Source organism: Ciona robusta, chromosome 3 (genome assembly GCF_009617815.1).
Source record: "Ciona robusta chromosome 3, ASM961781v2".
Lineage (NCBI taxonomy): Eukaryota > Metazoa > Chordata > Ascidiacea > Phlebobranchia > Cionidae > Ciona > Ciona robusta.
Genome location: NC_143237.1, coordinates 2,398,771 through 2,422,132, shown reverse-complemented (window position 1 = coordinate 2,422,132; position 23,362 = coordinate 2,398,771). Strand labels below are relative to the sequence as shown.

The 23,362-nt window shown below is 37.6% G+C and overlaps 1 protein-coding gene across 1 annotated transcript in view; it reads left to right on the top strand.

Moving 5' to 3' along the window:
- The window catches only part of LOC149737639 (axonemal central pair apparatus protein HYDIN-like), a 50,922-nt gene extending 40,615 nt beyond the window's left edge, over positions 1 to 10,307 (top strand). Inside the window, exons 73-92 of the mRNA XM_089873532.1 lie at positions 98 to 265; positions 556 to 780; positions 1,191 to 1,329; positions 1,662 to 1,827; positions 2,341 to 2,488; positions 2,811 to 3,018; positions 3,337 to 3,582; positions 3,850 to 4,019; positions 4,323 to 4,521; positions 4,843 to 5,112; positions 5,591 to 5,763; positions 5,940 to 5,994; positions 6,308 to 6,472; positions 6,837 to 7,046; positions 7,464 to 7,627; positions 8,061 to 8,211; positions 8,476 to 8,706; positions 9,056 to 9,280; positions 9,481 to 9,765; positions 10,009 to 10,307. Of these exons, the coding sequence (XP_089729658.1) occupies positions 98 to 265; positions 556 to 780; positions 1,191 to 1,329; positions 1,662 to 1,827; positions 2,341 to 2,488; positions 2,811 to 3,018; positions 3,337 to 3,582; positions 3,850 to 4,019; positions 4,323 to 4,521; positions 4,843 to 5,112; positions 5,591 to 5,763; positions 5,940 to 5,994; positions 6,308 to 6,472; positions 6,837 to 7,046; positions 7,464 to 7,627; positions 8,061 to 8,211; positions 8,476 to 8,706; positions 9,056 to 9,280; positions 9,481 to 9,765; positions 10,009 to 10,215 (3,805 nt within the window). The 3' untranslated portion in view covers positions 10,216 to 10,307. The remainder of the gene's footprint in view (positions 1 to 97; positions 266 to 555; positions 781 to 1,190; positions 1,330 to 1,661; positions 1,828 to 2,340; positions 2,489 to 2,810; positions 3,019 to 3,336; positions 3,583 to 3,849; positions 4,020 to 4,322; positions 4,522 to 4,842; positions 5,113 to 5,590; positions 5,764 to 5,939; positions 5,995 to 6,307; positions 6,473 to 6,836; positions 7,047 to 7,463; positions 7,628 to 8,060; positions 8,212 to 8,475; positions 8,707 to 9,055; positions 9,281 to 9,480; positions 9,766 to 10,008) is intronic.
- The last annotated feature ends 13,055 nt before the right edge of the window (positions 10,308 to 23,362 follow it).

The following is a 23,362-nucleotide window of genomic DNA, read 5'->3' as shown; positions in this document are numbered from 1 at the left end:
TAATGTGCCAACTCTGGTTAATTCTCAGGTCTTATAGTGTTCCATGCTGTATGATCTTACCAACATAGAGTCTAAACTGATTTATTTTATCCACTAGGAGCGCTGGTGGGGATTCTTCGCTTCGCTCTCTTGTTACCGATGACGACGCAATGCCATTCTCTATATCTCCATCTTGTGGTAAAATTGCAGCTGGTTCGAAACAAGTATTTTTAGCCAGATTCTCACCGCACGAGGTCACTGAGTATCAAGCAAGATTGTTGTGCACGTGAGTGAAATTAATATGATTTCGATTATATATGTATAACACAGCAGCAGGTTTATAATGTAAATATATAAACAAAAGATATTTTTTTCCCTGTTTACATTACACATTTATTTAAACTTTGAATAAAAAGAATAGTTCAATTAAAAAATTGAGTATCATTGAAAAATGGCTTGCTATTAATAAATATATCTACAACTCAATTTGGGTAATGTGCCAAATCTGACCCAACTTTGGTATTTAAACAACATACCAACCACACTAGTATTAACTGATCCCCTCAACCTCTACAGGATCCCCAACCTCCCTGCCAGCATCCAAGAGCCTTCAATCAAACTCCGAGGAAGAAGTTTGATGCCATATTGTCACTTCGACCTCCCGGAGTCCGACTACCTGTCAAGCTCGCGCCGGAACCCCGAGCTGTCGGGGCCCGCTGGTGCACAGCCGGGCACAACACTGGATCCAAACACAAGGGTTATTGAGTTCAACTCTATTGGAGTAAATGTGAAAAATACATGGTATGAAGTGTGTAGTCATTTTAACACTTTTATTTAATGGATGAGTACCTGCAGCGGGCAAGGTATGAGACCTGAGATTTAGGCCAAAAGTTGGCCCGATACCCAGGGTGCTACAACCACTGGGTTAAAGCAATGTCTATTAGGTGTCTTGTCCAAGGACACATAGACCTATCAGTATCATTGTCCAGCATCAAATCTGAAATCCTTTGACTTCAATGCTAGAGCCTAACCACTGAACTATGGAACCAGACTAGTTTTAACATAATTTTAATAGGTTTTAAGTTTCTACTTTTGGGTAAGATACCATTATTACACAATATCCCATATTTCCTAACCCTGTTGTTATTATATATATATATATCCAAGCAAGATTATTTAAAACAAATATGCGATTTTGATTTTCTCCCTAGTAAATTCTGGATAATGAATCCAACCTCATCAACTTATTCGTTCCGATGGATTTGTGATGATGTCACAGATGCTCGTGTCGCTCCGAACTTCTCGTGTAAATTACTAGAAGGACAATTGATAAGTGGGAAGAAATTGGAGGTATATGATTTCTATTTTACTAGTTGTGTGATTTCTATTTTGTCTGGTATATGGTTTTGTTGGTTAATGTTTTGTGTAGAACTCTGAAGCAGTTTATAACATACAAAGCTTTATTGTAGTCTGTGTATAAATATTTTGAAGCTATTAAAAGAAGTATACTTGGTTGTTGAAAAACAGTGTTATGTTATTTTTGCTTTGGGAAAGATTTTAACGAAATTTCCTTATATATCAAATGATTTTTATTGATCAAAAATATTAAAACCTTTCATTTTGTATTAATCCATTTATCATTTAAAATAATATTTCTGATTTTTTTGTTTGTTTTATTTTAGATGTGTTTTGAGTTCCTCCCAAATTCACTGGATACAAAGGAATCTTTCTGGAAGTTTGTGATCCTGGAGCAAAACATCTCCATCCCATTCCTCCTTGTAGGACACACACATGAGCCGAAAGTATCTCTATCTGCATCTCACATCAACTTTAACGATCTGCTTGTCGGTATGTTTGGAGTGTATTCGATTAAACCATTCATTATTTACTCATTTTAGTTGGTGCTAAGACACGTGTAAAGCTAGCGGTTGCTGGCTCAGTGGTTTAGGCGACTGCATCGAAACCAAAGTGTCTCCGGTTCGATGCTCGACGACGATACTAAGCCGCGTATGTGTCCTTGGTCAAGACACTTTAACAGGCATTGCTCCAATTTAGCGGTCACTAATGGGTTGTCCAAATTGTAGGCCATAAAAGTCATACACAAAGTTGAAAAGTGTGGTAACTTGTAAGCCCCCGAGGAAAAAAATGGTGCTAACAATGCGCGTCTGGCCACAATGCAGTGTACCGATCACAGGAAGGACTTAAATACGCTTTCTGGGCCAAATGTGGCCCAAATACCAGGTCCTTGACAAGGACCTCACCCATAAAGAATAAAAAAATACTGTATTCAACCCTTAAACCGATACAGTTTAAAAAATGTTTTCAACGGCTTTATTATAAAATTTTATCCAATTTTTTTAGGTCGAACTGCTTCCCAACCAGTGTTGCTTGTCAACAATGAATCAATTGGATTTAATTATTATGTCATAGAAGAATCGTGTCATTCTGAAGCATACACGTCAAATCTGATCATTAACCCAACTCAAGGTTTTATTGGACCAAACTCAAAGTAAGATACCAAGTTCAGATACTGTATCGGTCAAAATAGTTAAAATTAAATAATTTTAAACCAGTGCCTCCCAATTTTATGAACACAGCTTTAGAGACAAATTTTTTCTCTGTTTTACAAAACTTTTTGCAAGAGTGCACCTAGATTTGGGTTGCATTAGAAAGTGCTGTTTGGACTAGTTTAAAACCTCTTTTAAATATATTAGTTTCATAATTCCAAACCTTAACCAAAAAAACTATTTATTTTATTTTGTAAATTCACAATCGGGAAACAAATTTTAAAATATTGTTTGTGAACAATCACTTTGGTTTTTTTCATTTAGAATCCCACTCGATGTGACGTTCACTGCAAAGTCAGCGGGTGACGCAAATTTCAATGCTACAATTTGTGTGGTTCGTAAAACCAACAACCTCATGCTCAACGTCAAAGCAAGTGGCCACACGATGTCAGCGAGTCTCTTGTGCGAAAATTCACAAGGTGCTAAGATCGAACTCTCACCTGCAGGTCTTAATGCAATCGATCTTGGAAATGTGAGTATCGGACCTTCGAAAAAGAATTCTATTTTGTAGTTTTTGTAAAAAATAGGTGAAAAAGGTCAGAAAAATGGGCGAAAAAAAATAATAAAAAAATGATACTGTAGCATGCTTAAAAATAAAATATAAGCGTAAAATGGTTGCTCAAAACTAGTAGCAAAGCTTAGGCTGTCGGTTATAACTACCAGGGCCTGCTGCTCTACACTCAACACAATTTATTTTATGCGATCTTATTTTTTAAACCTGAACAAATAAGTGCATTTTTAAATTATTCTTTGTGTTTCGTAGAAATATTTATTTTAATTTTTTCTTCAGGTTGAACTTCATGAAAAGGCTGTGCGACAGCTGCATTTAGTAAACAACGGCAAACATAATTTTAACTTCTCGTTCGGTTTGAAACAAAACGGAAAATCTTTCTCGCCAGAAAAATCGAAAAAGAAACACGTGATTGGGGTTTTCCCTGATACAGGAATGGTCCCAGCGGGCTCAAGAAAGAAATGTTTGTTAACTTTTCAACCAACAGCTTTGGGTTCAATTGCTCCCGTGGAAATGACAGCTAAGGTTTGTATTTAGTTTGTATTCATTCTAATATGTAAAGAATCTGATCCGGTTAAGTGTTTTGCCTACGAACATTTATGTCCATGATGTTGGATTCGTGTTACATACTATGTCATTATTGGTGAATCATACTACTCATGAATTATACAAGTTACTTTCACTTCTTTACAAATCTGCCATTACAGTAATTTTAACACTTTAATAAATTATTCAGTGTTCAAAACCTATAATCCTGCGTTTCGTATTTCACAATGTTTTATTGTTCAACAGGTCACTGATGGTCCCAACTACTTATGTCATGTGATCGGCAATGGAGTAAACCCTGGACTTGACTTTTCTTTTGATTCCCATGACTTTGGTGCATGCTTTATCTACAGAGCTGGAATGCCAATTAAAAGTGAAACATTGACAATAATTAATAAAGATACAAAAGAAATAAGGTAAGGCAAAGTTTTAAGGTTGTTCTGTTTATACAAAAATAACCGAGATAATGTGCCATATTTGACCTAAATCCAAGGTCCCCTGGCATGTGCCTTTGTAGCTCAGATAGACAAAAATGTAACTGAGACATTCTGTGTTCAGAAGTTCTTTGTATTCGACAAAACTAAACCCCCTGTTTTCAATACAAACTTTGGAAAAAAACATAGCATGTTCACATAATTTAATAGCCTAAACTAAACTGTAAACATACAATTAGTTCATTAAAAAGGCTTTACGTTGATTTTTCAACTCAAACCCCACAGTGTGGAATGTTTGTACCAAAGTACAAGCCATCTGGATGTTGCATTCTCAGCAACAGTGGTTGCACCAGGTGAAGAAACATCAGCAGTCTTTACCTTCTATCCAAGAGAGGTTGTAACTTATAATGAAACTGTGACATTCCAAGTCAATGGGTTGTCCAAACATGATGTTGTCATCAAAGGAAAAGGAACAGAAATGAGGGTAAACTTTTTGTAACTTTATAGTACTTAGTAGAATTCAAAGTGTAATATGGTTACTCTAGAATTACCTATATATCTTTCATTTTTTACTGTTGTTTGCCAAATAAATACATTCTACTATCCAAAAGTCAAGCTCTTTGTAAAATGTAGCACAAATCTCTTGTCCAAAGACAAGGCCCAAGACCTCAAATATACAAAATGGAACAGAAATACACCCAAAATTTTGAGTGTGATGCTGGTCAATATCGATAAAAATAAAGAGTAATGAAAATTAGTATTACCATAATAAAACTATGGAACTAATACCCATGTAACCTCTAAGGTTGAAGTTGCAAACCAGAAGCATAAGTTGGTGAAGTTTGGAGCGTTAAGAGTTGGTCAAGCTGTTAAACATATCATTCCTATCGTTAATCGCAGCCCCACACCCATTACCCTTAATTTGTCGGTCACCCCAGTCAGCCAACCCCTTCAAGACCCCACTGTGTTAAGGGTGGTTCCCCTTGACCCCATCACATTGCAGGGTAAAGGGGGTTCCCGGGATATTGAGGTTTATTTTACCCCGAAAACAAGAATTGCTTTGTTTACTGAAGAAGTAAGTTGTGTAATTTAATCAATTATTCAACTTTCTTTTATTTTTTCTTTGCGAATATTTCACAATATTTACATTTTGTTTTTAGTCAACTGCCTTGAACACCTTTTTGCTTTTGGTATTTTATTAGGTTAGTTTTGATAAAAAGTTATCGCACAGGAAATACTGCAAGGTTGCATATATATACAGATATTGGTATGGCTGCAATGTGTGTAGTAATGCTACATGCCCAGAAGTCAAAACTTACTAAAAAAAAACAAAAAAGCTTTTTACATACTTGGTGACTTATTTATATAAGATGTACAAGTTAGGACATTGGTGTTAAATATGTGTAGCTGTATTTTATCAATGTCAGACGAGATTTTACTCCAAGTTACAGGAAAACTTAAGGCCCATGCTATGTTACAGTTTTTCTGCACTAAACAAGATAAACATAAAACAAGTGACATTCATTGATTCACATAACAGTACAATTAAACAGATTATGATGGAATGTGCCGGAATGTCTCAACCTTTGTTCATCATCAGTGGAAGTTGTCAAGGCATAGAAATAACATTAGATCAAGATTCGATCCCGTTCGGGGGAGCAGTGATGCAACGCAGTCGTAGCGAACGCCGATTCATAATGCACAACGTTGGCGACATTGGAGCAGGGTATGACTCAGCACATTTTTAATATTTTTGGATAAGTTTATGTTCAAAATATATATTTTTACTGCAAATTACATTTTTTTTATTTTTAATTCTGTGTACTATTTTTTACATAATTTTGCACTAACTTATTTTTGCACTGAATCTATAAAGTTTTCTAATGATCATTTCCACAACAGGTTTAGATGGGAGGCAGATAAGTTTCATCCAGACTTTTCCATCACTCCAACACAGGTGCTTTGCTTTAATACAATCTTATTTTTTTGTTTTCAAAACATCTTCTGTGATGTTTGCATATCTGTTTTGAATGAAACTCAGATAAAACGCATTCCATCTTTAAAAATATTTCGTCAAAATATTAACCCTAATTTTAGTTTCTATGTCTTCACATGAACTCGTTTATCCAAGGCGACTGGCGTTTTACATTTACGTTCCTTTTTTCGCTTTTGTTAACTTTGGCAATCTTTATTATCATATAAAAAAGTCATTCATTTGCCCATTTAGTAAATAAAAAACGTTCCACCAGATTTAACCCCCATCTTTTCAGGGTTACATAAGCACCGGGATGGAGATTGCCTTCTCCGTTGCTTTCCATCCAACAAAACTTTGTCAAGATATTCGTTACGACGACCTTAAATGCCACATCGAGGGAGCGAAACCACTCAAGTTAACGTTGACGGGAATGTGTGTTGCAACTCCTGCTTTAAAAGAGGTTTGGTGATGTTGTTGTTGTTGGTGTAGAAACTTTTTTTCCTTTATTTTTTAATCATTTCGGCCAGGTTTATACAGATACATTAATATATATTTTATATTCTTTGGTGTTTAAAATTTTTAAATAAGGTTAAAAATTAACAAAAAGTTAAGTTCACGTAAGGGCGTTTTACCATTACAGAATGTAAAGTTTATTGGAAATAAGCTGTTAAAAATTTTCACTATGACTCACATGAAAATTTTATCTTCAATGTAACTCGCATGTAATTTTTTACAATTGATGGTTACCTTTCCCCAAATTTTCACATATGATGATTACTTTTTCACAAAATTTTCACATATGATGATTATTCACGTGATTCCAGGTGGTTGGGTTCAGTTGTCATGTGCGTGGCCGTGATGTTCGTAATGTGATCATCTCAAATCGAACCAACCAACGGTGGACGTTACACCCAGTTATTGATGGTGAATATTGGAGTGGGGCCGATATACTGGTCGTTGAACCTCAACAAAGTAAACAATATGAGATGATATTCAGACCAACTGTTATGACAATGGATGGCAAGAAACATCAGGTAGGATTTGTGAGAGTTTATATATTGAAACATACAGATTAGATATGTAGCCAAAGTCGTGATTAAGTCACGCGTACTGGCAAAAGAAACTCTAGTTTTTAATAAAATCAAAATTTGTTGGGTGCAACAGCCACGCTTTTTATTGACACTCTTCCCCACACTGTTTTTATCCATAGTGTCTTCTGTTTAATTTTTACTACATGATTCTAAATTTTGCTTTAATGTACAGTAGGCATGCGGCTAAATTCAAACTACCACAAATAGAACAGTAACAAAAACCTACCATAGATACAATAGAAATGAAAATTTCCAACAAATGTTTAACTATGTTTCTATAAAATTTTATAAACAAAAAATATTTTTTAAGTGCTTCATTATCTGTTAATGTAACCTTAAAAACGACCTAATTATTTCCAGGGTTCAGTGTTCTTTCCACTACCTGATGGTTTGGGTCTATTGTACAACCTGCAAGGACAAGCTGATCCTCCAAAACCTGTGTCGAGCATCAACCGAGATGTGCCGTGTAAAACTGCTTACGTTGAGCTGCTATCTGTTGCTAACTGGCTTCGAAAACCACAAAGGTTTGTTGCTTGTTGATTACTTAGTAGAGTTTACGCATGTTATTGGTAGGTTTACATTGGCAGGGTTGGTTTACTCTAATTTTGCTAGGCCCGTTTTCCTTGGTTGTAGTTTCACTAACCTAATATCGTTTTTATTTATCTCTTCGATAGCGAAAATCATGTTATTTAAAAAACGAAGACAAGGGAATTAACAGCAAAACAACAGTTGTTAAAACACGTCATAAATAAAAAGTTTGGGAAAAAATGTCAATTAAAAAGTGTGTTTATTGCACCTAAACAAGACTTTTACCACTAGGCCAGTTCATTACTTTAATTAACCCATGTATGGCTGGGAGGTTTTTACATACTTTACATTTTTCCTCTGTGCAAATTTTACTTTTAGCTTGTTTGTATATATATTTTTTAAATAACTAAAGTTAACATTTGACCCCAGGTTCAAGGCAACAGTAGAAATGATCAAACCGGACAAACTTGATGCAGGAACAACCTTGAAAGGTTTGGATTACATAGATGTTCCTGGATCTGTTAAACGAGATTACAAACTTCACTTTTATGCTCATAAAGAGGGAAATTTTGGTGCCAAGGTATTTGCTATTACCATATTTTTTATTCAATTAAAAAGTTAAGATTACGTTTTATAGATTATTTCACTTAATATGATAAAAAAGATTTTATTTAAAATATGTTTACTCACAAAATCCTTTAAATGCTTCTAAACAGACACATATTCTATAAAACATTACGAATTGCAGTATTTGTGTTAAAATTTCTGAAGTTGCCTGCCTCATGAAAATATTTAGTCCAACTTTATCAACTATATACTCCATACCCCCCCCCCCCACCCACAGGTAATCTTCAGGAATGAGAGGAGTGGTGAATACATCTTTTATTACGTCACACTGCGAGCGACATCAGCTGGTGTGATGTCAACAATAGAGCTTGAAACACCCGTTCGAAGAAGTGCGGTCCACACACTCAGGGTAGAGAACCCACTTGCTTATGCAGTAACCTTTCAAAGTGAATGCAAAGCACCAGATATCAATCTACCACCTCAGTTTGCTGTACCTGCTAACTCGGAGGTAATGTATTGGAAGTATAGTTTATAAAATGTGGAGACGTTTGGAAAGAAACAGTTATACTGACTTTTTTCAACTTATGACGCATTTTACTGCGCTTGCACCAAAGGCATTTAATTGTTAATGGCTTAGATTTATTTTCAAATAAACAGAAATTTAGAAATACCCAGCAATATTAAAAAAATGTTGGTTATTTGCCAAAAACCTTTTAGTCTGCCCTAAAACCAAGTTGGTTAAATAACACGGTAATTTTATCAAAATAAAGAAATTCAGATTTTCTAAAAAACATAATATTTACACTAATCTATATTACAAAACCATCTTTAAAACAATGTTAATTATAACATCACAGGGAACATGTATGTTTGAATATCAACCATTGAAAGTTGGTGAAGGAACGGGCAAGTTAGTTCTTACGAACAGTGAGCTTGGTTCGTATACATACGACCTTGTGTTACGAGCCACACCAGCAGCTCCTGAGAAAACATCATATTTTAAAACTGCTCTGGGCGGAAGTTATTCAGTGAATATCAAATTTCAAAATTACGCAAAGCAGAAATCTGATTACATTTGCAAGGTGGGTAGATTTCCTGTTTTGTAAAAGGAATTGTTTTTACGTTTTTGTTAAACTTTTTTTTTTGTTAAAAATTTAAGTTTTTATAAACAAAAAAAAGTTGTGTGCAAAAAACAAAAAACTTAAAATTATTTGTAAGGTAATGGAATTTTACAAAAATTAAATTATAGAAAAAATAATAAAAATCCTTTTTTCCATTCTAGATTGACAGTCCTGAGTGGAGTTGTGAGAAGAGCATCACTGCTGCTCCTGCATCCTCCGGAAGCGGAACCGAAGTCACGCTTGATGTCACGTACGAACCCATGGAGATTGGGGAATCCCGGGCTCGTTTATATGTGACATCACAGATAGGGGGCGAATATATCTTCCCACTAGAGGGCAAGTGTGGGCCACCCAAACCTCTTGGACCTTTCGTGGTGAGAAACAAATCAAATGTTTCGATTCCTTTCCGCAATGTCTTTCCAACAACAACTCATTTCACTTTCCAGGTTGGTTTTATTTTAGGTTAAAGTTAAGTTTTGTGATTGATTAATTTATTTTATTTATTAATAATAACTCAATTGTCTTTCTGAAGGTAATTAATTAGAAAAATATTAAAAAGCAAAGTTTTATCTATGATCTCACGTAACTTATGTTTATATTTGTATAATTTCAATTATGTTGTTTTATTCTATCTAATGTTACAAAATACATCAATAAACACTAAAATAATCGTTACTATGATGTCACAGATTGACAACCCGCTATTTTCGGTCAAACCCGCCGAATCAATTCGATCAAAGAAGACGCACAATATATCTGTGTCTTTCGAGGGTGGTCCTGCACCTGGTTCTGTTGTGACTGGAAAGTTAACTCTTTCATGTGTTCGTACGGCTCGTAACCCCACAACTTGGGTGTTTTACCTGAAGGGAATTACCCCAGAGCAAACCTTGCTGTGATAGCTTTTTGTAAATAGAATTTTGTTTCCGAAACATTCAAGAAAATTTATTTTTGTAAAGTTGAATTTTATATTAAAGTGTTTAGATCCTTATTGATGCTGTGGTATTGCGAAGTATTCATTTATTAAAAACACAAAGAAATAAAACAAACATTTTAAAAATCTTGTTTTTTTTGTGAAGTTTGTTCAATTTATCTTTATTAGGAAAATAAATATTGTTCGCAGTTTGTCAGGGCTTAGGGCGATTTAAGACAGTTTATGGCAGTTTGTTGTTTTTCATCCTTAATATTACATAACTCACCTGATCTCACATAACTTACCTATTTCATTCTGTTGTCATATTCTACCTAAAGATCAATGAACACTAAAATTGTTGTTACTGTGATGTCACAGATCGACATCCCATCGTTTTCGGTCAAACACGCCGAATCAATTCGATCAAAGAAGACGCACAATATATCTGTGTCTTTCGAGCGTGGTCCTGCACCTGGTTCTGTTGTGACTGGAAAGTTAAAATGTGTTCGCACGGCAATTAGTGCTCGAAGTTATTTTCACTTCATAAAAAAAGTGTGTTTTCCCTTTTGAGTAAAGTGTGGCGTTTGGCATATAGATCACAGTTCGCTGAAGTATACACAAAACAAAATGACGTCTCATTTGTTTCAACCTAAAGTTTCTTAGTAATATTACCGTTATGCGTATTAGTTTGTATAAATTATCAAACTTGGTCCACGTTAAAGTTTATACAGCGAAATTTAACTATCGTACCATTACCCAACTATTGTACCAATACCCATCTATCGTACCATTACCTAACTATCGTACCATTACCCAACTATCGTACCCTTACCCAACTATCGTACCATTACCTAACTATCGTACCAATACCTAACTATCGTAATTTACCCAACTATCGTACCATTACCCAACTACCGTACCATTACCCAACTACCGTACCATTACCTAAACTATCGTACCATTACCCAACTATCGTACCCTTACCCAACTATCGTACCATTACCCAACTATCGTACCATTACCCAACTATGGTACCATTACCCAACTACCGTACCATTACCCAACTACCGTACCATTACATAACTATCGTACCATTACTTAACTATTGTACCATTACCCAACTATCGTACCATTACCCACGTCGTACCATTACCCAACTATCGTACCATTACCCAACTATGGTACCATTACCCAACTATCGTACCATTACCCAACTATTGTACCAATACCCATCTATCGTACCATTACCTAACTATCGTACCATTACCCAACTATCGTACCCTTACCCAACTATCGTACCATTACCTAACTATCGTACCAATACCTAACTATCGTAATTTACCCAACTATCGTACCATTACCCAACTACCGTACCATTACCCAACTATCGTATCATTACCCAACTATCGTACCATTACCCAACTATCGTACCATTACCCAACTACCAATACCCAACTATCGTACCATTACCCAACTATCGTACCAATACCCAACTATCGTACCAATACACAACTATCGTACCAATACCCAACTATCGTACCATTACCCAACTATCGTACCATTACCCAACTATGGTACCATTACCCAACTACCGTACCATTACCCAACTACCGTACCATTACATAACTATCGTACCATTACTTAACTATTGTACCATTACCCAACTATCGTACCATTACCCACGTCGTACCATTACCCAACTATCGTACCATTACCCAACTACGGTACCATTACCCAACTATGGTACCATTACCTAACTATCGTACCATTACCTAACTATCGTACCATTACCCAACTATCGTACCAATACCCAACTATCGTACCATTACCCAACTATCGTACCAATACCCAACTATCGTACCAATACACAACTATCGTACCATTACCTAACTATCGTACCATTACCAAACTATCGTACCATTACCCAACTATCGTACCATTACCCAACTATCGTACCATTACCCAACCATCGTACCAATACCCAACTATCGTACCAATACCCAACTATGGTACCATTACCCAACTATCGTACCATTACCCAACTATCGTACCAATACCCAACTATCGTACCATTACACAACTATCGTACCAATACCCAACTATCGTACCAATACACAACTATCGTACCATTACCTAACTATCGTACCATTACCAAACTATCGTACCATTACCCAACTATCGTACCATTACCCAACTATCGTACCATTACCCAACCATCGTACCAATACCCAACTATCGTACCAATACCCAACTATCGTACCAATACACAACTATCGTACCATTACCCAACTACCGTACCATTACCTAACTATCGTACCATTACCTAACTATCGTACCATTACCCAACTATCGTACCATTACCTAACTGTCGTACCATTACCTAACTATCATACCATTACCTAACTATCGTACCATTACCTAACTATCATACCATTACCTAACTATCGTACCATTACCCAACTACCAATACCCAACTATCGTACCATTACCTAACTATCGTACCATTACCCAACTATCATACATTACCTAACTATCGTACCATTACCCAACTACCGTACCATTACCTAACTATCATACCATTACCTAACTATCGTACCATTACCTAACTATCGTACCATTACCCAACTACCATTACCCAACTACCAATACCCAACTATCGTACCATTACCCAACTACCAATACCCAACTATCGTACCATTACCTAACTATCGTACCATTACCCAACTATCGTACCATTACCCAACTACCAATACCTAACTATCGTACCATTACTTAACTATCGTACCATTACCCACGTCGTACCATTACCCAACTATCGTACCATTACCCAACTATGGTACCATTACCCAACTACCGTACCATTACCCAACTACCGTACCATTACATAACTATCGTACCATTACTTAACTATTGTACCATTACCCAACTATCGTACCATTACCCACGTCGTACCATTACCCAACTATCGTACCATTACCCAACTACGGTACCATTACCCAACTATGGTACCATTACCTAACTATCGTACCATTACCTAACTATCGTACCATTACCCAACTATCGTACCAATACCCAACTATCGTACCATTACCCAACTATCGTACCAATACCCAACTATCGTACCAATACACAACTATCGTACCAATACCCAACTATCGTACCATTACCCAACTATCGTACCATTACCCAACTATGGTACCATTACCCAACTACCGTACCATTACCCAACTACCGTACCATTACATAACTATCGTACCATTACTTAACTATTGTACCATTACCCAACTATCGTACCATTACCCACGTCGTACCATTACCCAACTATCGTACCATTACCCAACTACGGTACCATTACCCAACTATGGTACCATTACCTAACTATCGTACCATTACCTAACTATCGTACCATTACCCAACTATCGTACCAATACCCAACTATCGTACCATTACCCAACTATCGTACCAATACCCAACTATCGTACCAATACACAACTATCGTACCAATACCCAACTATCGTACCATTACCCAACTATCGTACCAATACCCAACTATCGTACCAATACACAACTATCGTACCATTACCCAACTACCGTACCATTACCTAACTATCGTACCATTACCTAACTATCGTACCATTACCCAACTATCGTACCATTACCTAACTGTCGTACCATTACCTAACTATCATACCATTACCTAACTATCGTACCATTACCTAACTATCATACCATTACCTAACTATCGTACCATTACCCAACTACCAATACCCAACTATCGTAGCATTACCTAACTATCGTACCATTACCCAACTATCGTACCATTACCCAACTATCGTACCAATACCCAACTATCGTACCAATACACAACTATCGTACCAATACCCAACTATCGTACCATTACCCAACTATCGTACCATTACCCAACTATGGTACCATTACCCAACTACCGTACCATTACCCAACTACCGTACCATTACATAACTATCGTACCATTACTTAACTATTGTACCATTACCCAACTATCGTACCATTACCCACGTCGTACCATTACCCAACTATCGTACCATTACCCAACTACGGTACCATTACCCAACTATGGTACCATTACCTAACTATCGTACCATTACCTAACTATCGTACCATTACCCAACTATCGTACCAATACCCAACTATCGTACCATTACCCAACTATCGTACCAATACCCAACTATCGTACCAATACACAACTATCGTACCAATACCCAACTATCGTACCATTACCCAACTATCGTACCAATACCCAACTATCGTACCAATACACAACTATCGTACCAATACCCAACTATCGTACCAATACACAACTATCGTACCATTACCCAACTACCGTACCATTACCAAACTATCGTACCATTCCCCAACTATCGTACCAATACCCAACTATCGTACCAATACACAACTATCGTACCATTACCCAACTACCGTACCATTACCTAACTATCGTACCATTACCTAACTATCGTACCATTACCCAACTATCGTACCATTACCTAACTGTCGTACCATTACCTAACTATCATACCATTACCTAACTATCGTACCATTACCTAACTATCATACCATTACCTAACTATCGTACCATTACCCAACTACCAATACCCAACTATCGTACCATTACCTAACTATCGTACCACTACCCAACTATCATACATTACCTAACTATCGTACCATTACCCAACTACCGTACCATTACCTAACTATCATACCATTACCTAACTATCGTACCATTACCTAACTATCGTACCAATACACAACTATCGTACCAATACCCAACTATCGTACCAATACACAACTATCGTACCATTACCCAACTACCGTACCATTACCAAACTATCGTACCATTCCCCAACTATCGTACCAATACCCAACTATCGTACCAATACACAACTATCGTACCATTACCCAACTACCGTACCATTACCTAACTATCGTACCATTACCTAACTATCGTACCATTACCCAACTATCGTACCATTACCTAACTGTCGTACCATTACCTAACTATCATACCATTACCTAACTATCGTACCATTACCTAACTATCATACCATTACCTAACTATCGTACCATTACCCAACTACCAATACCCAACTATCGTACCATTACCTAACTATCGTACCATTACCCAACTATCATACATTACCTAACTATCGTACCATTACCCAACTACCGTACCATTACCTAACTATCATACCATTACCTAACTATCGTACCATTACCTAACTATCGTACCATTACCCAACTACCATTACCCAACTACCAATACCCAACTATCGTACCATTACCCAACTACCAATACCCAACTATCGTACCATTACCTAACTATCGTACCATTACCCAACTATCGTACCATTACCCAACTACCAATACCTAACTATCGTACCATTACTTAACTATCGTACCATTACCCACGTCGTACCATTACCCAACTATCGTACCATTACCCAACTATGGTACCATTACCCAACTACCGTACCATTACCCAACTACCGTACCATTACATAACTATCGTACCATTACTTAACTATTGTACCATTACCCAACTATCGTACCATTACCCACGTCGTACCATTACCCAACTATCGTACCATTACCCAACTACGGTACCATTACCCAACTATGGTACCATTACCTAACTATCGTACCATTACCTAACTATCGTACCATTACCCAACTATCGTACCAATACCCAACTATCGTACCATTACCCAACTATCGTACCAATACCCAACTATCGTACCAATACACAACTATCGTACCAATACCCAACTATCGTACCATTACCCAACTATCGTACCATTACCCAACTATGGTACCATTACCCAACTACCGTACCATTACCCAACTACCGTACCATTACATAACTATCGTACCATTACTTAACTATTGTACCATTACCCAACTATCGTACCATTACCCACGTCGTACCATTACCCAACTATCGTACCATTACCCAACTACGGTACCATTACCCAACTATGGTACCATTACCTAACTATCGTACCATTACCTAACTATCGTACCATTACCCAACTATCGTACCAATACCCAACTATCGTACCATTACCCAACTATCGTACCAATACCCAACTATCGTACCAATACACAACTATCGTACCAATACCCAACTATCGTACCATTACCCAACTATCGTACCAATACCCAACTATCGTACCAATACACAACTATCGTACCATTACCTAACTATCGTACCATTACCTAACTATCGTACCATTACCTAACTGTCGTACCATTACCCAACTATCGTACCATTACCCAACTATCGTACCAATACCCAACTATCGTACCAATACACAACTATCGTACCATTACCTAACTATCGTACCAATACCCAACTATCGTACCAATACACAACTATCGTACCAATACCCAACTATCGTACCATTACCCAACTATCGTACCATTACCCAACTATCGTACCATTACCCAACTATCGTACCATTACCCAACTATCGTACCAATACCCAACTATCGTACCAATACACAACTTTCGTACCATTACCTAACTATCGTACCATTACCTAACTATCGTACCATTACCTAACTATCGTACCATTACCCAACTATCGTACCATTACCTAACTATCGTACCATTACCCAACTATCGTACCATTACCTAACTGTCGTACCATTACCTAACTATCATACCATTACCTAACTATCGTACCATTACCTAACTATCATACCATTACCTAACTATCGTACCATTACCCAACTACCAATACCCAACTATCGTACCATTACCTAACTATCGTACCATTACCCAACTATCGTACCATTACCCAACTATCGTACCAATACCCAACTATCGTACCAATACACAACTATCGTACCAATACCCAACTATCGTACCATTACCCAACTATCGTACCATTACCCAACTATGGTACCATTACCCAACTACCGTACCATTACCCAACTACCGTACCATTACATAACTATCGTACCATTACTTAACTATTGTACCATTACCCAACTATCGTACCATTACCCACGTCGTACCATTACCCAACTATCGTACCATTACCCAACTACGGTACCATTACCCAACTATGGTACCATTACCTAACTATCGTACCATTACCCAACTATCGTACCATTACCCAACTATCGTACCAATACCCAACTATCGTACCAATACACAACTATCGTACCAATACCCAACTATCGTACCATTACCCAACTATCGTACCAATACCCAACTATCGTACCAATACACAACTATCGTACCAATACCCAACTATCGTACCAATACACAACTATCGTACCATTACCCAACTACCGTACCATTACCAAACTATCGTACCATTCCCCAACTATCGTACCAATACCCAACTATCGTACCAATACACAACTATCGTACCATTACCCAACTACCGTACCATTACCTAACTATCGTACCATTACCTAACTATCGTACCATTACCCAACTATCGTACCATTACCTAACTGTCGTACCATTACCTAACTATCATACCATTACCTAACTATCGTACCATTACCTAACTATCATACCATTACCTAACTATCGTACCATTACCCAACTACCAATACCCAACTATCGTACCATTACCTAACTATCGTACCATTACCCAACTATCATACATTACCTAACTATCGTACCATTACCCAACTACCGTACCATTACCTAACTATCATACCATTACCTAACTATCGTACCATTACCTAACTATCGTACCATTACCCAACTACCATTACCCAACTACCAATACCCAACTATCGTACCATTACCCAACTACCAATACCCAACTATCGTACCATTACCTAACTATCGTACCATTACCCAACTATCGTACCATTACCCAACTACCAATACCTAACTATCGTACCATTACTTAACTATCGTACCATTACCCACGTCGTACCATTACCCAACTATCGTACCATTACCCAACTATGTACCATTACCCAACTACCGTACCATTACCCAACTACCGTACCATTACATAACTATCGTACCATTACTTAACTATTGTACCATTACCCAACTATCGTACCATTACCCACGTCGTACCATTACCCAACTATCGTACCATTACCCAACTACGGTACCATTACCCAACTATGTACCATTACCTAACTATCGTACCATTACCTAACTATCGTACCATTACCCAACTATCGTACCAATACCCAACTATCGTACCATTACCCAACTATCGTACCAATACCCAACTATCGTACCAATACACAACTATCGTACCAATACCCAACTATCGTACCAATACACAACTATCGTACCATTACCAACTACCGTACCATTACCTAACTATCGTACCATTACCTAACTATCGTACCATTACCCAACTATCGTACCATTACCTAACTGTCGTACCATTACCTAACTATCATACCATTACCTAACTATCGTACCATTACCTAACTATCATACCATTACCTAACTATCGTAACCATTACCCAACTACCAATACCCAACTATCGTACCATTACCTAACTATCGTACCATTACCCAACTATCATACATTACCTAACTATCGTACCATTACCCAACTACCGTACCATTACCTAACTATCATACATTACCTAACTATCGTACCATTACCTAACTATCGTACCATTACCCAACTACCATTACCCAACTACCAATACCCAACTATCGTACCATTACCTAACTATCGTACCATTACCCAACTATCATACCATTACCTAACTATCGTACCATTACCTAACTATCGTACCATTACCCAACTACCAATACCCAACTATCGTACCATTACCTAACTATCGTACCATTACCTAACTATCATACCATTACCTAACTATCGTACCATTACCTAACTATCGTACCATTACCCAACTACCAATACCCAACTATCGTACCATTACCTAACTATCGTACCATTACCCAACTATCATACATTACCTAACTATCGTACCATTACCCAACCATCGTACCATTACCTAACTATCATACCATTACCCAACTATCGTACCATTACCTAACTATCGTACCATTACCCAACTATCATACATTACCTAACTATCGTACCATTACCCAACCATCGTACCATTACCTAACTATCATACCATTACCCAACTATCGTACCATTACCTAACTATCATACCATTACCTAACTATCGTACCATTACCTAACTATCGTACCATTACCTAACTATCATACCATTACCTAACTATCGTACCATTACCTAACTATCGTACCATTACCCAACTACCAATACCCAACTATCGTACCATTACCTAACTATCGTACCATTACCAACTATCATACATTACCTAACTATCGTACCATTACCTAACTATCGTACATTACCCAACCATCGTACCATTACCTAACTATCGTACCATTACCTAACTATCATACATTACCTAACTATCGTACCATTACCTAACTATCATACATTACCTAACTATCGTACCATTACCCAACTATCGTACCATTACCCAACTATCGTACCATTACCCAACTATCGTACCATTACCCAACTATCGTACCATTACCCAACTATGGTACCATTACCCAACTATCGTACCATTACCTAACTATCATACCATTACCCAACTATCGTACCATTACCTAACTATCGTACCATTACCAACTATCGTACCATTACCTAACTATCGTACCATTACCTAACTATCGTACCATTACCCAACTATCGTACCATTACCTAACTATCGTACCATTACCTAACTATCGTACCATTACCTAATTATCGTACCATTACCCAACCATCGTACCATTACCCAACTATCGTACCATTACCCAACCATCGTACCAATACCCAACCATCGTACCATTACCTAACTATCGTACCATTACCCAACTATCGTACCATTACCCAACTATCGTACCATTACCCAACTATCGTACCATTACCCAACTATGGTACCATTACCCAACTATCGTACCATTACCTAACTATCATACCATTACCCAACTATCGTACCATTACCTAACTATCGTACCATTACCCAACTATCGTACCATTACCTAACTATCGTACCATTACCTAACTATCGTACCATTACCCAACTATCGTACCATTACCTAACTATCGTACCATTACCTAACTATCGTACCATTATCTAATTATCGTACCATTACCCAACCATCGTACCATTACCCAACTATCGTACCATTACCCAACCATCGTACCAATACCCAACCATCGTACCATTACCTAACTATCGTACCATTACCCAACTATCGTACCATTACCTAACTTTCGTACCATTACCCAACTATCGTACCATTACCCAACTACCAATACCCAACTATCGTACCATTACCTAACCATCGTACCATTACCCAACTATCGTACCATTACCTAACTATCGTACCATTACCTAACTATCGTACCATTACCCAACTATCGTACCATTACCTAACTATCGTACCATTACCTAACTATCGTACCATTATCTAATTATCGTACCATTACCCAACCATCGTACCATTACCCAACTATCGTACCATTACCCAACCATCGTACCAATACCCAACCATCGTACCATTACCTAACTATCGTACCATTACCCAACTATCGTACCATTACCTAACTTTCGTACCATTACCCAACTATCGTACCATTACCCAACTACCAATACCCAACTATCGTACCATTACCCAACTACCAATACCCAACTATCGTACCATTACCTAACTATCGTACCATTACCCAACTATCGTACCATTACCCAACTACCAATACCCAACTATCGTACCATTACCCAACTACCAATACCCAACTATCGTACCATTACCTAACTATCGTACCATTACCCAACTATCGTACCATTACCTAACTATAGTACCATTACCTAACTATCGTACCATTACCTAACTATAGTACCATTACCTAACTATCGTACCATTACCCAACTATCGTACCATTACCTAACTATCGTACCATTACCCAACTATCGTACCATTACCCAACTATCGTACCATTACCCAACTATCGTACCATTACCTAACTATAGTACCATTACCCAACTATCGTACCATTACCTAACTATCGTACCATTACCTAACTATCGTACCATTACCTAACTATCGTACCATTACCTAACTATAGTACCATTACCCAACTGTCGTACCATTACCCAACTATCGTACCATTACCTAACTATCGTACCATTACCTAACTATCGTACCATTACCTAACTATCGTACCATTACCCAACTATCGTACCATTACCTAACTATAGTACCATTACCCAACTGTCGTACCATTACCCAACTATCGTACCATTACCCAACTATCGTACCATTACCCAACTATCGTACCAATACCCAACTATCGTACCAATACACAACTATCGTACCATTACCTAACTATCGTACCATTACCTAACTATCGTACCATTACCTAACTATCGTACCATTACCCAACTATCGTACCATTACCTAACTATCGTACCATTACCCAACTATCGTACCATTACCTAACTGTCGTACCATTACCTAACTATCATACCATTACCTAACTATCGTACCATTACCTAACTATCATACCATTACCTAACTATCGTACCATTACCCAACTACCAATACCCAACTATCGTACCATTACCTAACTATCGTACCATTACCCAACTATCGTACCATTACCCAACTATCGTACCAATACCCAACTATCGTACCAATACACAACTATCGTACCAATACCCAACTATCGTACCATTACCCAACTATCGTACCATTACCCAACTATGGTACCATTACCCAACTACCGTACCATTACCCAACTACCGTACCATTACATAACTATCGTACCATTACTTAACTATGTACCATTACCCAACTATCGTACCATTACCCACGTCGTACCATTACCCAACTATCGTACCATTACCCAACTACGGTACCATTACCCAACTATGGTACCATTACCTAACTATCGTACCATTACCCAACTATCGTACCATTACCCAACTATCGTACCAATACCCAACTATCGTACCAATACACAACTATCGTACCAATACCCAACTATCGTACCATTACCCAACTATCGTACCAATACCCAACTATCGTACCAATACACAACTATCGTACCAATACCCAACTATCGTACCAATACACAACTATCGTACCATTACCCAACTACCGTACCATTACCAAACTATCGTACCATTCCCCAACTATCGTACCAATACCCAACTATCGTACCAATACACAACTATCGTACCATTACCCAACTACCGTACCATTACCTAACTATCGTACCATTACCTAACTATCGTACCATTACCCAACTATCGTACCATTACCTAACTGTCGTACCATTACCTAACTATCATACCATTACCTAACTATCGTACCATTACCTAACTATCATACCATTACCTAACTATCGTACCATTACCCAACTACCAATACCCAACTATCGTACCATTACCTAACTATCGTACCATTACCCAACTATCATACATTACCTAACTATCGTACCATTACCCAACTACCGTACCATTACCTAACTATCATACCATTACCTAACTATCGTACCATTACCTAACTATCGTACCATTACCCAACTACCATTACCCAACTACCAATACCCAACTATCGTACCATTACCCAACTACCAATACCCAACTATCGTACCATTACCTAACTATCGTACCATTACCCAACTATCGTACCATTACCCAACTACCAATACCTAACTATCGTACCATTACTTAACTATCGTACCATTACCCACGTCGTACCATTACCCAACTATCGTACCATTACCCAACTATGGTACCATTACCCAACTACCGTACCATTACCCAACTACCGTACCATTACATAACTATCGTACCATTACTTAACTATTGTACCATTACCCAACTATCGTACCATTACCCACGTCGTACCATTACCCAACTATCGTACCATTACCCAACTACGGTACCATTACCCAACTATGGTACCATTACCTAACTATCGTACCATTACCTAACTATCGTACCATTACCCAACTATCGTACCAATACCCAACTATCGTACCATTACCCAACTATCGTACCAATACCCAACTATCGTACCAATACACAACTATCGTACCAATACCCAACTATC